Source organism: Lytechinus variegatus, chromosome 7 (genome assembly GCF_018143015.1).
Source record: "Lytechinus variegatus isolate NC3 chromosome 7, Lvar_3.0, whole genome shotgun sequence".
Classification (NCBI taxonomy): domain Eukaryota; kingdom Metazoa; phylum Echinodermata; class Echinoidea; order Temnopleuroida; family Toxopneustidae; genus Lytechinus; species Lytechinus variegatus.
The window spans coordinates 37,715,943-37,730,515 of record NC_054746.1 but is presented as its reverse complement, the minus strand read 5'-3'; the positions used below and the strand labels follow the sequence as shown (position 1 = coordinate 37,730,515).

The following is a 14,573-nucleotide window of genomic DNA, read 5'->3' as shown; positions in this document are numbered from 1 at the left end:
GGAAGGAAGAAGGATCCAAGTATAATTATGAATGTAAAATAATTGAATACGATGAGATGAAAACTTTTATTCTGTGTGATTCTTGAGATGATGAAAAGTCTATTGTGACAGGAAGGAGGAGATTTAGAGGTCATTGACATTAATTTTATACAACACGATAAAGAAAAATATATATTTAAAAAGAAAAAAAAAACAAGTGCACACCTAGTTACCAGTAATGCATATAGCATTTCCATTTATTTGAAAGCAGGATAAAAGAGCATTGTAGATTAAATTCCTTGCTCACGGGCATGGGTGCCGCAGCCGAGGATCGAACCCCAGACTTTCCACGTATAGCCAGGCGCCTTAGACCACTCGGCCACGGCACGGCATATATAAATAAATACCGATATCTACATAGTAAGCCGAGTAATCGTGACCCGCAAAAGTGTTTAGTCAATTGTAAATTAAACATGATAATCTTCTCGCAACAACATGCACTTTAAAAAGATCACCAACACTTTTGAACATAAAATGAGGCGGAGAAAATTAAATGATTTGATATTTTGAAATATCTATTTGGGTAAAAACAATAATAATCTTTCCCGGATATCGTTCACTAGATTATATCAATAATGTGAAGAAAATCTGGCAATCATTCAAGTTTTACATTGTTGTAGTGACCGTTTTACATGTTCTATCATGCTAATTGGTACTTAGTGCAAATTAATTTTTTTCTTTCACTTTTTATGATACATTCTAGGAAAATAAATTCAAACTTTCGAGATAAATAAATCTTCAGTTAACCACCATCCGTTTCATACTTGGGTTTTATTGGGGTGAGATATCAACGACAAATGTTAACCTATGCATAGGTTGTTAGTATACCTATCATTTAAAAAAAATCATAATTCATTTAGTGTATCGATTGACTAATTTGTTTGTGTTAACTGTCTAAATGGGGGAGCAGGGTGCTTTTATATGAATTGATACAAATTTGGTTATATTTTGATCGACTCTTTCATGATCAGTCATCACAAAAAGTAGGCCCTAATGCTAAACCAGGTTAAACTTTGAATTAGGGGCACTGGCGGATCAAGGGCCGGCCGTGACCCCCCCCCCCCTCACCTTATAAAATTGAAATTTGTAACGTAAAAATACCATTAAAACAGAAGTGTGACCCCCTCCCCCTTTTTTTAAGTGAATACTTTTATTTTTTTGCTTGTCATATTTTTCCTCGGGAAAATGTGCCCCCTCCCTCTTTCGAAAAACACTGGATCCGTCCCCTGATTACCGGTATCCCCAACCAGGGAGTTGGGAGGTAAACTCTGCCGCAATCAACTCATCGCCAGATCGAGTCAGATCTCTGCCATCCATCGAGTCTTTCATCTTCCTGAATCTGGTTCTCTCCAGTTTCGACAATCTTGAACGATTGGACGCTTGAATGGCTTTACTTGAGTGTCAGTCATAACAATAAACAAGATCTCACCATTGTTACTGATGTGCTGTGACAATGATCAGCACCCAGCAGTAAACAATAGATTGATCCTCCTTGGACAGGTCCATGGATCTCATCTTTCAACCCGGGCTTTCAACCTGTTTTTGGATGGACCCACGAATTAAGCGAACTACATTTATTAATGTCATCATCGCGATTATTTTGGACATGCGCGTTATTGATGTGAATAGGACCGGATACTCAACCTCCATTGACTATTACTTAGCAGGGGACACTCATAAAAATAGGGGATGGATGTTCAAAATGTCCTCTCTACGTAGTGTGGTATAAGGCGATTATCTCAAAATTAACAATCATTATAGATGGTTAAAGATAAATATACATAGGCCTACTATAGGGTCTTCAAATCCTTCGATAGCCATTTGCAAATAACCCTCAAATTTAGCTCGGTCTCTTACTTGTCACACATGGGATAGAGAAAGCTGGGGAAGGGTGACCGTTAGATATGAGGTAATATGACTATCTCATCATCCATGAATAATCTCTTATTTTAACGTACCTTCTCACGAAATATGATAAATGACAACAGATTCCAAACGCGCGTCCTACCAAAATCAACAAAGTAGAATATAGATCAATAAAATGATGGGAAGTGTTACATACCGTCTAAGAGCTAATTATGTGAGTAAAACAAATTAAGACACCCTACACATCCCCAATTTAAGGAAATAACATGTCATGAACGCATGATCATATAAGGCTGGAAAGAGTATCTCCTCACAAATAATTTGATACCATATTTTATAATGTAGTATGTATTCACGCTTGCATGGATAATCAGTAGGTATTCTTTGCAGTGATGTAAGTTTTGATTTGCGCCAAAGTAGTGACTGCAATGAAATAATCCAGATGTCAATGATGCCATAATCCTACTTGAGTTATAGTAAACACATTTGCAAATCCGTTTTCAATTAAATGTACTTAATTGATGCTAAAAGGGGTTTATTGAACAATATTAAAATGTAACTAACAATATTAAAATGTAACACGGAAATGTGTTTTGAAATGGATTTTGATGCAACCCTTGTAGGATTATATATTGATATCTGGATTCATTCTCTTGCAGTCGTGCTTTAGTTTGGCGCAAATCAAAATTTATATCACTGCAAATAATACCTCCTGATCATCCAAGCGTTAACATATACCCCATAAATAATATGGCATAAACTTGGTTGGTGGTGATTTTTTACCCAATTGCTAAGAAAGCATGAATGCTTGTAAGCAAGCAACCAGAGGACCGACGGCTTAAGGTCCTCTCCGAAGGACCTGGTACTGAGGATTAATGCCTTACCAAAGGGCACTATAGCGCACCAAATGGGAATCGAACCCGGGTCACCGGAATACGAATCCCCCGCTCTACCGACTGAGCTATCGCGCCTCCATATACTTATTTGAGAGAACATACTTTTTCAGGCCATATGTAATAATAATATGTCAAAGACATTTTTTTACAATTTGTAAATGAAGGAATGATGAACGTGAGTATTAAAGCGTCGATTCATTAATTGCCCATATTACTCCACACACCCTTCCCCAACAGCATCAATTATTTGATATTCATCATTCAAGTTTTTAAGAAGTATTATTTTCTCATCTGAAAACGTATTGCTTTAATGAATTGCGATTTCTGATACAAAATTCTATTGTACTCTTATACACTTTTCAATAGAAATCGTTTGTAAGGCCATGCATTGCTTCTTGGATCCCCCCTCTTTTCATTTCTCTTTATCCCCTTCTCTTTCCCCTCCCCCTCCCCCTTTCTCTCTCCATCCCTCCCTCTCTCTCTCTCTCTCTCTCTCTCACCCTATATCTTATATAATTTACTCATGGTTGGCCACGTGCATGGATCGGCGACGCGTGCTGTACGCCATCACCATCATCATCAACATGATTGTCATGATCACCATCAAGAGGTCCAATTGTCTCTGAAGTGAATACATCCATCCTATAGAACGACTCCGGGAACGGCTCCTTAAAGTGATAATCCCCGATTTCGAGAAGTCGTTAATCGATCCCTATTGTCTGGTGTCACGAGATGTAATAATAGCCCTGATAGGGGGTCTATTGTGTGACCGATTAGTACCCAGCATCATCTTTTCCGATAATTTTACGTAAAGATTTCATAAATGTACCTCTCTGACATCTCGTTTTATAATTCGCCATCTGAACTTATTACGTCATTTTCAAAAGTATCTATTGCCTTATCTATTTCGTTATTATTGCTTTTGAAGTTTCGAATAAAACTTCACAACCTTATGTAAGCTGGTCCTTCCTGAACTAAGAGTCCCATCGAAGCATGTTACCGGCATGTTAATATACGTATTTTTTGTAATATAGAAAATGAATGAATTGGTAGATTTATTGACTGATTGATTGATTAACTAATGAAGAAATAAATTGATAGATTCTAAATTTTACCTGTGTGTTATACAATAATCAATATCGTCTGCTCACATGCATCAAATTCTCTGAATTGTATATTTGGTTGTAAATATATAATTTTTGTTACCGAACTGGAAATCTTAGATTTTCAAAATGAAATGAATGAATAAATGCAATGGATCATTAATTCCATTGATAACTGTAATTGCATTTTCACCGGTAGTGGTTGAATTTTAAGAGCTGTTTGGTAAAAACAAAATTACAAAGGATATCATGAATGCAAACTCGTTATAGTCACAGAATAAAGAGAATAACGCACGCAACTATTCAAATTCAATTGTTACATAAATCTATTTATGAGATTTGTGTGAATCTTCGATCTTAATAGGTTCGAGTTATGCAAGGCTGCACCAGTGGATATAGTGTTGTAGAGAAATTCATTGAAACCGCAGAGGAGCTCCAGCTTTGATATAGATGCTTCTTATATCAACAATATTGTTGAATTAAACTGAATTGAAAAAAATCATTAGATTCTATGAAAAATATGCTCACAGCCAATCAACTGAATATTAAGAGTGCTTGTTACGTAACGACCTTCTACATCATCATAATTATACCCTAGTGACTTGTCATGAACATCATTTGGAGGGTTATCTGGGACAGCCCCTCACCCCCTCCCCGATCACCCACATACTCACATAGATATTCGAAAAATGACCCCCATGATTTATATGACGGGTGACGACCAGAATAAAAGGAGAAAAACAGGAAAGAAAATAAGATAATGTATATATTTTCTCTTTCTACGTTTCTGTTTCTCTCTTCTTTCTTCTCTCATCCCATTATTCCTTTATTTTCCTTTTCTTTTTGGGGGGTTTGACCTTTCTTCTCTCTGTTTTCCATGTGCGCTTATCCCAACGCTGGTGTCATCTTTGCAAACAAAAAACTTTTGATTTCAAAGAACGTACTCGCAGCGCGAGCTGGTATCGTTTCCAAATCATGTGACCATTGCCGATATTATTGATTACTACCTTTCTTCAAACTTATTTTTTTCTATGAGCGAGATGCCTAAATATCCTTTTTTTAATCCTGCATGTGTCTTGGAATATCATCAAGGAGTTTTAAGATATGGAGAACCATCCAACACTTTTCCTTTATAGCCACTTAGATGCCGCAATGAAATAGGTTACTAATGTGTTTAATTGCAGATTGTAAACAACCGATTCTTGCGTAACTACATACGAGGAAACATGCTTTTGTAATGATACTTCTGGTTAGATCAATCGAGCAGACAGGGGAAGCATGTTGCAATATTTCTTGAAATATGATTTGAAATTACTCGACTGATCGCATTTATGACACATAGCATCAAAAATAAACAAAATGGTTTCGGATGGCAGGTTATCTTACCAAATGTCACCTTGTGGAATGTGATGTAAAATAAATTTCGATTTCTAAGTCATAGGTCATTGGCGTATTAGTGAATGTCAAACGTAATCACATGATACTTGTGGCTGTCGATTTTTTTCGGCACCATGCCAAAAACCAGATCAAACCTCTCATCTGATCTTACGCCTCGGTGAACAGGTATACACAACGTGTGGAAGAAGCGACTGTATTGCTCATTTCAATTCTGAGTCTTGTCGAGTGAACACGTCAATAAATCTACCCGTGAAATCCAAAGTATATACTTATATTCCTATCAGTCTCTGTGAAGTTTACTGACAGGTTGAGGACAATGAGAGTCGTGCAGAACAAGGAATTACCTTCCTTTGGGAAAATGAACAATAATAACGGAGAAGACTTTTTGAAAGGTGGGGAGATAACTCTCGTCAAACCTACGGTGGTGAAACCGGCGGCCGTGCCTGAAATTTCTTTTAGCTTGTTCGCCAGTCCCGAAGCACAGAAGGCCCTCAAGTTCGTTAATGGCGAGGAAAACGAAGAAGAGAACAATAATGAGGATGACTGTAATGAAAACGAGGTTGAGAATGCAAAAGAAGTTGAAACAAAATCGAAAGAGTGTGAAGAGGGCATAAAGAGCAGGTACAGATGGAGAGTGGTTGCAAGAACTGTTTCTGCTTGTCCTCGAGTAGGTACAAAGACACAACCAAATACAAACAAGAAATCGACAAGTCCTTGTAGATCTGTGAAAACAGCTGATGAGGTTGCTCCAAGAATGAGAAGGAGAGCAAGCCTTGCTCCAGATCACCGATGTTTAAGTCCTACACCACCAAAGTTTAACCGATCACGGAGAATGTCACTCTCCCCAAGCCGCCATCCACTCCTTCCTAACAGACCCATCTCCCCTACTCCTCTGGCCAATATCGAAAAGACTTCTTCAGATTCCAACTTAGAGATGACAAACAGAACATCATCCCAAGAAATAAAAATTGAATCGGAGACCTCTCCACCTAGGGATAAACCTGATGTAACTGGTGGAAACCCTGCAATTGCTCGTGCTATATCTAGACGTCGTTTTTCTTTACCAATTACTCCCAGTTCCCAATCTATGATTCCCCATCCTCCATCGCCATCTCCACGAAGAAGCTTTCCTCCACCCAATTCATCTAACCCATCTTCACCTACGTCCAATAGAGGCAACAGGAAAGCATCGGTGACAAATACTCTACAAGCCAATCGACAGAAACTTGAAGCTCTGATGAAAGAACGATCAAGGGCCATCGCCAACTTGACAATCGGTGGGAGCAGAGAAAGCATCCCGTCACCATCATCATCAATGAAGTCAAAGCAAGATAGCCCGGCGATGTCGCCTGCACCTATCAGAGCAAATCATAAATTGATTCGGCCATCGCTACCTAGAAGATCATCGATTACGTCAGAAACAGAGTCAGATGCATCACACACAGATTCATTTGAGGTAAATATGAATTCATCTATTATTTATGTGAAAGTCAAATGTAAGATTTGTCTCACAGGTTATATACGCTGTGCAAAATTATTCTAAGACCTGTTACCTCCTGAAGAAGAAGAAGAGGAGGAGGAGGAAAGAAGAAGAAAAAGAAGAGGAGGAAGAAGAAAAGAAGAAGAAAATCATTAGATTTTCTATCAATTTTACACTTAAACTACATGTAATCAGAATTATGATTATCATAAAGTATTACAGGAGCCCATAAAGTATAAAAAGACACATCACATGATCAGTACATTGTTAAAAGCCTTTACAAAGTTTGTTTATGCAAGAAACATAAAAACAATTTGTTAATTGTAGGGTATACATGTAAGTAAATATGTATTCACTCATATTCATGCGAACAACAGACGCAAATCATGCAAAGGAATGAAACTTCCTGAAAGTGAAGACTTAAATTCCTGCTTCTGCATGTCTGTGAAATTGAATTTTCTAACTTGGTAGGCCCTTAGCCAGCCGGGTCTCAGGGTTCCGAGGAACCATGTAGTTTAGCAACGGCAATAAAACAAATAATATTCTGGTCAAGAGAATATAGTGCTGAATATTCCGATCTAAAGTCAGTCAAATAATATATTCTACCAGTCTACCTGATAGATTAATATTCGTATTTAATGTTCAGCTTTGTTATGAGTTGTTATTCTGATTGATTTTAGAAATTTTGTTCAGATCAAAACAAAATATGAGAGAAATTTAAAATTTGCAATATACTTTTTTTTTCTTCCCGGCAATCCTCTTCACTGCAACATTTACACGTCTCTATTTCATTGATAAAATTATTCTGTTTAATGTGTTTCGTGCGGCTCTCTCATCAGTTATTAATTTATTCTGCATGACTACATACAACACTCATGTAATTATAAAGTCCATGTGACTGAAAAGTAAGTTTAAATGTGAGCAGAATGAATTTCTACAGTGTGGATGAAAAATCAAACCGAATTGAATAGAATTGAATTTAACTTTAAGGAAAAGTATAAAAACATTTTTTTCATAAGTTCCTCAACATGATTAATTCAAATTCAATCCAATTCAGTTCAATTATACACAATGGGGAAATTCGTTTTTGCTAATGTTTTAAAATAAACATTGGTTTTCATCTAAATTACATAGATTATATTAAACTGCACGCAATAATGCAAAATGACATAAATACAAAGTAGATTATCCAGGATAAGATTAGAATTTTGTAATGATATATTAGGCTAAAATGTTCATTGTAATTCCAAAAGTGAAAACAGAGACATCTTTTAAGCAGGTTTTGAAATGTCTACGTCATGAAATTTGGATAGATCATGTAGAAGGTTGATTTAAATTGCAAGGTTGGCTGCTTTATGATCCTGCGCAGGAAAGTTCTTTAGTATTTTATTTTGATGAATATAAAATATCACTTGCAGTCATTTTGGAATTATTATTGCATAAAGGATGTACTTTTAGTGATAGTCTGTGCCACTTTGAAATAGAGATTTTCGTGCATTCGTTTTTTTATCATGTTTATAGTGTGGACAACGAATTATCAATATTTACACGTTTCTATCCTAAGCTATTCACGTTTTTTTTCTACTTTAATGGAGGTGGGGGAGGGACTTTAAGAAAATGGGAACATATTTATTTAGACTTAATCAATTGCATTGGTATTTCACGCCTTAAACTAACGATATCTGTTTTGCCTAACTACAGTAGCCACCCCCCCCCCCCCCATACGGGTTTTTGTTTCGTTGGCGACTTAACGGGCATTAACAAGTACAATAAAACTTATTTTCTTCGGTCTTTAAATCGGTTATCTTTCATTGTCTAGTATCCTCAATAAAGAAAACGTTTAACTCACTCGCCCGTTGAAAGAGCAGAGGATTAGCTCTGAAATGATAGCAATGATTGAACAGTCACATTTACCATGAAAGTACATTGATCATGACTATAACAATAAGGGACCTTCAGCTATTGTGAAGTATTGTTTGTAAGGGAATTAGACGGACCTCGTGTGGGGGTTTCAATGTTAAAATGCACTCTGCTCGTAAAACGCTTGGCTAATGACGTTATCACTTGTATCGAATAACATTAATTCATAATAATCATAAACATCGTAATGTTCAGTCATCTATGCAGAAGGGCTGATGAAGAATTACGGTCCATAAAGTCCATAAAGCCAGGACTTCTTTCGCTTTATTCCAGAGGTATAAAGATGTGTGCCATAAAAAAAGATGAACCATGCAATTACAATTCAAATTGAGTAGCTTCATTAATTTCATTGCTATATTCTTAAATGGTAATCTGGTGCTGAATTTGTAGGCATGGTAATTATATAATGATACGATGTCTTTCTCAACGTTCGATTAATCTTGGTTAACGCGATGGAAATATATCTCATTGATTAGAGAAGAAAATTGATTACTTCAGTCGTTTATTGTGATGGGGTCATTCAATCCATCCGTAGAAAACAAAAAAATCAATAATTGCAATCCTTACCCTTCTTGGTATACAACAATAGATCAAATAGACTGTTGTGTCGATAATGGAGCTCCAACGAGGTCCGAAAAATTCAAAGGTGTGTTGAACAATACTGACAATAAGTGTTTTCGTTTGGTTTTGATTTTTTTTTAATCCAGACAATAAGTTTATTAGACGGTGGTGAAGCAGCCAACCTGGATGATATGATGGCAGATGTCATCGACATGGGATCGTCGCCACCCACTGACGTCACGTCAAGGAAGAACGATTCCCCCTCCTCTTTCTCTCCAAGAAATTTGACAGCGTCCCCTCTTCCTCCAAGAAATCTGACACAATCCCCTCATCGATTGGCTGGCGGACGCCCTATCTTTAAACGACGAGGCTTCTGTTCATTAGATTCTGGAATTTCATTCAGCGACACATCGTCTGTCGCATCCGAACAGGAGTCGACGACATCGACCACCAACCCAGCTGATGATGAGTTACCAAGGATGTCTCGATTACGTAATCGTCGGGGCACTATTTGCATGGGGTCGTTGAGCGCGTTGGTAGACTTGGAATCAAGACGTTCATCATCATCCAGTCCCTGTCCTTCCCAAACGACCTCGAGCCAGCGATCAAACGATGAAATCGAAGAGGAAGTCGAAGATGAGATTCAGAAAAGGATCTTACAGAGGAAGAGTCAGTTGGTGATGCAGGCTGCACCAGGAAGTGTGACAGTGTCATCCGCCGTGTCAAGGCTTGAAGCTCGGGCTATCTCAAAAACAACCAACGGAAGATTGAAGAAAATCATGGGTAATCTAACATTAGAAAGAACAACATCTGAACTATTGAGCATGAAAGCCGCAGCAAAGAGAATGGAGTTTGATAATAGCAAAAAATCAAAATCATTAGACAGCAGTGATTAAACACAAAGAAACAAACATATAAATAGAGCATGTTTATCGAGTCTGATGTGATAAATTATAAAATGTAATTACAATAAATTTCAATCATTGCATATCTTATTCAATTGAGAATAACAGGACGAAAAAACGTAGGCCCCAGTCAATTGCACAAACACAACAGTGGACACCTGTATATTCTTTCAAAATTTGTAAATATTTTCTCAATGCAAATTGTGAAAACTGGTTGGTCTTATCAATATTAAAACTGATTATTATAATGGAGTGAATTTGACTGATGATATATAATCATGCAAAAAGTCGTGAGCAACAAACGTATGTACTAGTATCATAAACAAAATCCTATTTTACGAATCTTTGTCGCAAAACATGTAAATACGATGTACCTGTATACATGTTTTCCATTTGACTTTCTTTCACAATGTAACTCCGATAATGGTTTGTGATGCTGATACCAAAAAAAAATCAGGGATGAAAATGAAAATCGTCGCTCATCTTTTATTTAGAGCAATTCCTGTGCATTATCTATTATTACAATTGCCCCTATTCATTCCCCTTCACTTCCTTTCCCTTTCCAACCCCCTCTCGAGAGACTACACCCCCAACATACCCTCCATCTCGATACTTTATTTTTAGCAATCATTCATTTACGATTTGCATTTACTTATTCACTTAAGTAGCCAGCAAGCAATATTTTGTATATAAAGTGTACATCCATCCTCAACTTGTTATATTACGAAATGTTTTAATGTGCAATAATTATTTGGTCAAGATATTACTGAAATGGTTTTGATTTTACTCTTTCCGTTTTTTAAGACATTTTTGTTGTAATTTGAAATTTGACATTGACACACTTAGTGGCATATCTATATAGGAATAAAAGACGCAAAATGGCGCCACTTCTAACATTTTTGCCGGGGTTAGCGTTGGTTGGTCCCTCTTCTAACTTTTCACATTGATGAAGCTTCTTTGATTTTTCCCGCGATTTGAATCTCGTTTTTTTTCCATTGCGTGCCAAGGGAATAAAGGGTAAATGATGAAATGGAAAAAAAACACCGAAATTTTAATCCAGAAAAAATAAAAGAAGCTATACACGCTGCAGTGATTTTTTTAATGAATGACAGTTCTTATGTTTATGCTTATGGAAGTATATGGATTAAAAAAAAGAACTATCCAATATACGGACATTATGTTGTTTTGATTGAATCATTCGATTGTGTGAATTAAATTATTCAATAACATCTCTTTGTATTGATTGTATTTATTTCTAGTAATAACCAAGTCTTAAATTATCTTATTGTTTGCAAGGAAAGATTTCCTCACTTATTCCCAAATATATTTCAATACTTATGAATTAAACAATGTTTCGTGATTTCAAGAATGGCTTTATTTGAATAGTATTTAGATGCCTATCCAACCCATTCTCTTTTTAAGCACAACAATTATTAATGCATAAATTATCATCTTATGTAATAGCGAAATATACAGTATTTAGTGAAATATAAAATGTAGCATCAATAATCTATCAAATATGGCCGCAAATATAGTGAACAGAGAAAGGGGGATGAGGTGCAGAGAGTGGACAGAAGAGAAAATAAGAGATGAAAATGGAAAAATAGGGGAGAAGAATGGTAGAAAGGAGATAAGAGAATGGGGGATCTGATGTGTTATTGAATGAGAGAGGGAAATGAAAAGAGAGGTGCAAAGAGAGAAGTAAAATCTTTGATTAAAATAGTCATACAGATGATGTATGAGGATGTGGATGCGTGAATGTGTGTTGGTGTGAGTCTGAGCAAGGGAGGATTCATTGTCGTCAACAATATCACCTGTATGGCTGTAGTGAAGGAGAGAGAGAGGAAGAACACAGAACGGGTCATCAGCTTTACCATAAAACGATGCATTTTCTTTCGCTTGCTTTTTGAGTGTGAAATAGTTCAACTTGATTCATTTACAGAAAAATACGATAAAAATGATAAATTTCAAATTATTCCGACATTTATTGACCAAAGAATGCAATGATTACATTTTGTGTCATTGGTAATGTGCGATGTAGTGATGAATATATAATTTATATAAAAAGGCCACAATCCACGTCACATTATTCATTTACACGTTTTCTCTAATTAGAATAACTTTATGTAAGACATACAAAATTTGATTTCAAATTAATTTGTATTACGTTACGTATATACTGAAACATTACAGTATAGATACATCACTACACAAGTCAAATAATTTGAATTCTAGTTAAGACTACTGTGTACATACACTTAATAAGATCGATATACGTATGATATATTTGAATATTAACAAAGATACGTGACAACATTTTTCATACATCCAAATTCCTTTAAACAAGGCAATTTACTTGTTATTCTGTAGGATGCAGAGAAGCTTATAGGACAAATTTTGCATTTTGTACTTTCTTTCTGAGTGTAATCATTTTGGGTGAACCCCAATTATGATTCTAGAATATCTTCAGGCAAGTATCTGCTATCCAAGTGCAGTTCATTCGGTGTTCTATATTAATAGGATGAGGAATCATTACAAGTATATATTTTAAGTTTATGTATTGCAAGCGTTTGTTAATTCTTTTCAACTGACAAGGAATTGGACTCCATTGGCTCTTCAAACGTTAGAACCTCAAAGAATGAAAGAAAACCGCAACACTCTAGAGACAAACAAACTATACGAGTGTGCATGGGCCTACATCACATTAAAACGAATGATGATCTTTAATTATGATGATGCTCAATTTTTATGTTCTACTTTTAAATGTATCAACAGAACATCACGAAGGCGGGGAGCACCGAAACAAATATTTGCAGAAAACGAATGAATGGAACCCCGGGAGAAATATTCACAATAGGAAACGTATTTATCCACTCAAATAAATCTATTTATATACATTTAATCATGACGGCTTCAAAGCAACCAGATCCTACCATACGCAGTGATACAAATAACCGTTAATCCCTCTTCATTTTTTTGTTATTATAGATAGCACAGTTCGTTAGTTTCTATCTCTGTGAATTTTGTCTCAACAAGTAATCAAGCTTAGATAATTCACATTGCCCCCGTTAATCAAGCCTACCCCACAGTAATCACTAGGATTTATGGCACATAATTACCATCAGTGATGCAATCTATATACCCCGCGAAATTCATTCAGAGCACATAAAATGGACCATTTACTTACCTTCAAATTTGTAAACATTTTGTGTGCAACATTTAATAATATGTACATTGTGGATTTTGTTCTTCAATCCAGAATTCTGTAGTTGGTGGCTGTGTTTGTATATTCTCCCCTTTTTTATTGGGGGTGAAAAAGAAAACGAAGGGGGGGGGGGGCAAGAATTAAAGGACAAGTCAACCCCCCAATAAAAAAATAATACTTTGAATAAAAAGAGAAAAATCCAACAAGCATAAGAAAATTTCATTAAAATCCGATGCACAATGAAAAAGTTATGACATTTCAAAGTTTCGCTTAATTTCACAAAAACAGTTATATGCACATCCTGATCGGTATACATAATGAAGAGACTGATGACGTCATCCATGTGCACTCACTATTTCTTTTATATTTTATTGTATGAAGTATGAAATATTCTAATTTTCCCCTCATTGTCAAGTGAAACAACGATTAATTTCTCCCTAAGCATGTGGAATTAGCATTGTTTAATACTATATGGTTCAGTCGGGTCCTTATTGTCAAATTTGTATAAAAAAAGTGAAATATTGTATAATTCAAATAAAAGAAATAAATAGTGAGTGAGTGATCACCGACTGTTTAATTTGCATGCCACTGAAATGTCCATATCACTGTTCTGTGAAAAATAATCGAAACTTTAAAATGTCATATAACTTTATTATTTTACATGCGATTTTGATGAAATTTTCAGTGTTGATGCTAGTTTGATTTTTCTCTATTTATTCAAATCAACATTTTTCTCGGGTGGACTTGAACTTCGATGGAAAAGTTAGATTTTGATGAAACATCATGCCAATTCCCACCTCAGGATAGGCCCTGGTATCATGTTGGTATCATGGCTCTCCTTGGTATAGGCTATATCGGTAGGATGGCACTATCAATGCCACCCGAGTCTCGCAGTTGATCATGTTGACGTGACGCCTCTAAGTAATTCAACACTTTTTTGTTGATATACTATAGAATATTTGATTGTGTTTTCCTTTTGCAGAGATGCCTATAAATGATGATATAACTGTTTAATTCATATGCACATAACATAAATCTACAACGTCAAATCACCCGTATATGATTTCAACAGACTATTGCTAATTCAAATATCTTATCATTGCTGATTTAATTATCTTATCATAATACAAACGAAAACAAACAAAACAAACGAAAGCGACCTTCCCTATTTAATAGTTTTAAAAGATGATAAAGATATAT

General features: G+C 35.8%; 1 protein-coding gene across 1 annotated transcript; it reads left to right on the top strand.

The window, feature by feature from the left end:
* The first annotated feature begins 5,480 nt into the window (after positions 1-5,480).
* Positions 5,481-11,410, top strand: LOC121419197 (flocculation protein FLO11-like). The gene is made up of 2 exons (XM_041613553.1): positions 5,481-6,758; positions 9,410-11,410. Exons 1-2 carry the CDS (start codon positions 5,619-5,621, stop codon positions 10,157-10,159), a joined length of 1,890 nt encoding a protein of 629 aa, XP_041469487.1. The 5' UTR covers positions 5,481-5,618; the 3' UTR covers positions 10,160-11,410.
* Positions 11,411-14,573: the final 3,163 nt, after the last annotated feature.

Coding starts and splice junctions, on each gene's coding strand:
- LOC121419197 (XM_041613553.1), top strand. CDS start 5,619: ATGAGAGTCGTGCAGAACAAGGAATTACCTTCCTTTGGGAAAATGAAC. Junction 6,759..9,409: donor CACACACAGATTCATTTGAG/GTAAATATGAAT, acceptor TTTTTAATCCAG/ACAATAAGTTTATTAGACGG.